The 351-nt window shown below is 55.8% G+C and overlaps 1 protein-coding gene across 1 annotated transcript in view; it reads right to left on the bottom strand.

The window, feature by feature from the left end:
• Positions 1-351, bottom strand: part of PPP1R10 (protein phosphatase 1 regulatory subunit 10) — a gene marked incomplete at its 3' end in the record, with an annotated part of 14,344 nt that overhangs the window by 4,276 nt on the left and 9,717 nt on the right. Inside the window, 1 exon segment of the mRNA XM_017740729.1 lies at positions 158-267. Within this exon segment, the coding sequence (XP_017596218.1) occupies positions 158-267 (110 nt within the window).

The following is a 351-nucleotide window of genomic DNA, read 5'->3' as shown; positions in this document are numbered from 1 at the left end:
CCTAAAACACCCCAAATGGCACCAAAATCAACCCCAAAATGGCACCAAAATCACCCAAAATGGCACCAAAATCACCCAAAATGGCACCCAGATATCCCCAAACCCCCTCGAGGTGGCTCCAAATTCCCCAAAATCCCCAAAACGTCCCCAAACTCACGCTGGGGGGGGATGATCTTCACTTTGATCTCCTTGGCCGCGTTCGGGGCCGTGTTCAGGGGTTTGTATTTCTTCTCTGCCAGAGGAGCCTCCCCGGGGGCTGCCGGGGCGCTGGGGGGGGAGGAAAAAGGGTCAGGACCCCCCCAAAATCACCCCAAAACCCCTCCAAGATTGCCCCCAAAATCACCCCAAAAC

The sequence above is a fragment of the Corvus brachyrhynchos genome, unplaced genomic scaffold (assembly GCF_000691975.1).
Source record: "Corvus brachyrhynchos isolate BGI_N302 unplaced genomic scaffold, ASM69197v1 scaffold628, whole genome shotgun sequence".
Classification (NCBI taxonomy): domain Eukaryota; kingdom Metazoa; phylum Chordata; class Aves; order Passeriformes; family Corvidae; genus Corvus; species Corvus brachyrhynchos.
Note: the sequence above shows the minus strand (reverse complement) of the source record. Positions and strands in the feature narration are given on the sequence as shown.